At 34.6% G+C, this 638-nt stretch overlaps 1 protein-coding gene across 5 annotated transcripts in view; it reads left to right on the top strand.

Annotated features, from left to right (window-relative positions):
* LOC108684487 (sphingosine-1-phosphate lyase) overlaps positions 1-638 on the top strand; it is a 2,824-nt gene continuing 2,186 nt past the window's right edge. The window contains exons 1-2 of one of the 5 annotated variants that reach the window (XM_018188830.1): positions 1-213; positions 396-540. In XM_018188830.1, the coding sequence (XP_018044319.1) occupies positions 402-540 (139 nt within the window). In that variant the 5' untranslated portion in view covers positions 1-213; positions 396-401. Of the gene's footprint in view, positions 214-244; positions 324-395; positions 541-638 lie in introns of those variants that run through there. The other 4 variants (XM_018188833.1, XM_018188831.1, XM_018188832.1 and 1 more) reach the window with 4 other exon arrangements.

Genomic DNA, 638 nt, shown 5'->3' with positions numbered 1-638 from the left:
CAGCTTGCCAGTCCACGTCAGTCTCACCGATCTAGCAGTCCAATATGTGTTTGATGTGTTGACGTTTTAAAAGATTTTGTGCCTGGAGTACGTGTTATCGTTGTGAGCACTCAGTAGCGTTATCTCGGAAGTGGAAATACGTGGAAAGTGCTGAGTCATTCTATTTAATAGAAATTACGAGTTATTCGTGTCGCTAACAGTGTTGAAATTCAGGTGAGTAATGAAATTATTTAAGCGATTATCAGTCATGGATCTTTAATCAAGTTCAAAGTCTTTACACTTCTACAGTCTACAGGTTTGATGTGACAAGCGTTTCAGTTAATGTTTGTTCAAAGTGATATTTCATGTCACATTAACATATATCATATTAATGTTATTTAATGATATACTTTCAGAAAAATATGCATTTTCGTGTGGATACTATACCAAGAGCCATAAATCATATATTTGAAAATAAAGAGCCATGGCAAATAGCAGCTATGACGAGTACAGCTACCCTTGCTACAGTGTGGTTATGGACTTTTATTTGTCAGGACGAGAGTAAGTATTGCAATAATATGCGTCAACAGAAAAAGTAGCCTTGCAACTGTTATAAAATTCTTTAATGTGATTGGTTTTACCAATGTATAATTATATTA

The sequence above is a fragment of the Atta colombica genome, unplaced genomic scaffold, assembly GCF_001594045.1.
Source record: "Atta colombica isolate Treedump-2 unplaced genomic scaffold, Acol1.0 scaffold135, whole genome shotgun sequence".
Lineage (NCBI taxonomy): Eukaryota > Metazoa > Arthropoda > Insecta > Hymenoptera > Formicidae > Atta > Atta colombica.
Note: the sequence above shows the minus strand (reverse complement) of the source record. Positions and strands in the feature narration are given on the sequence as shown.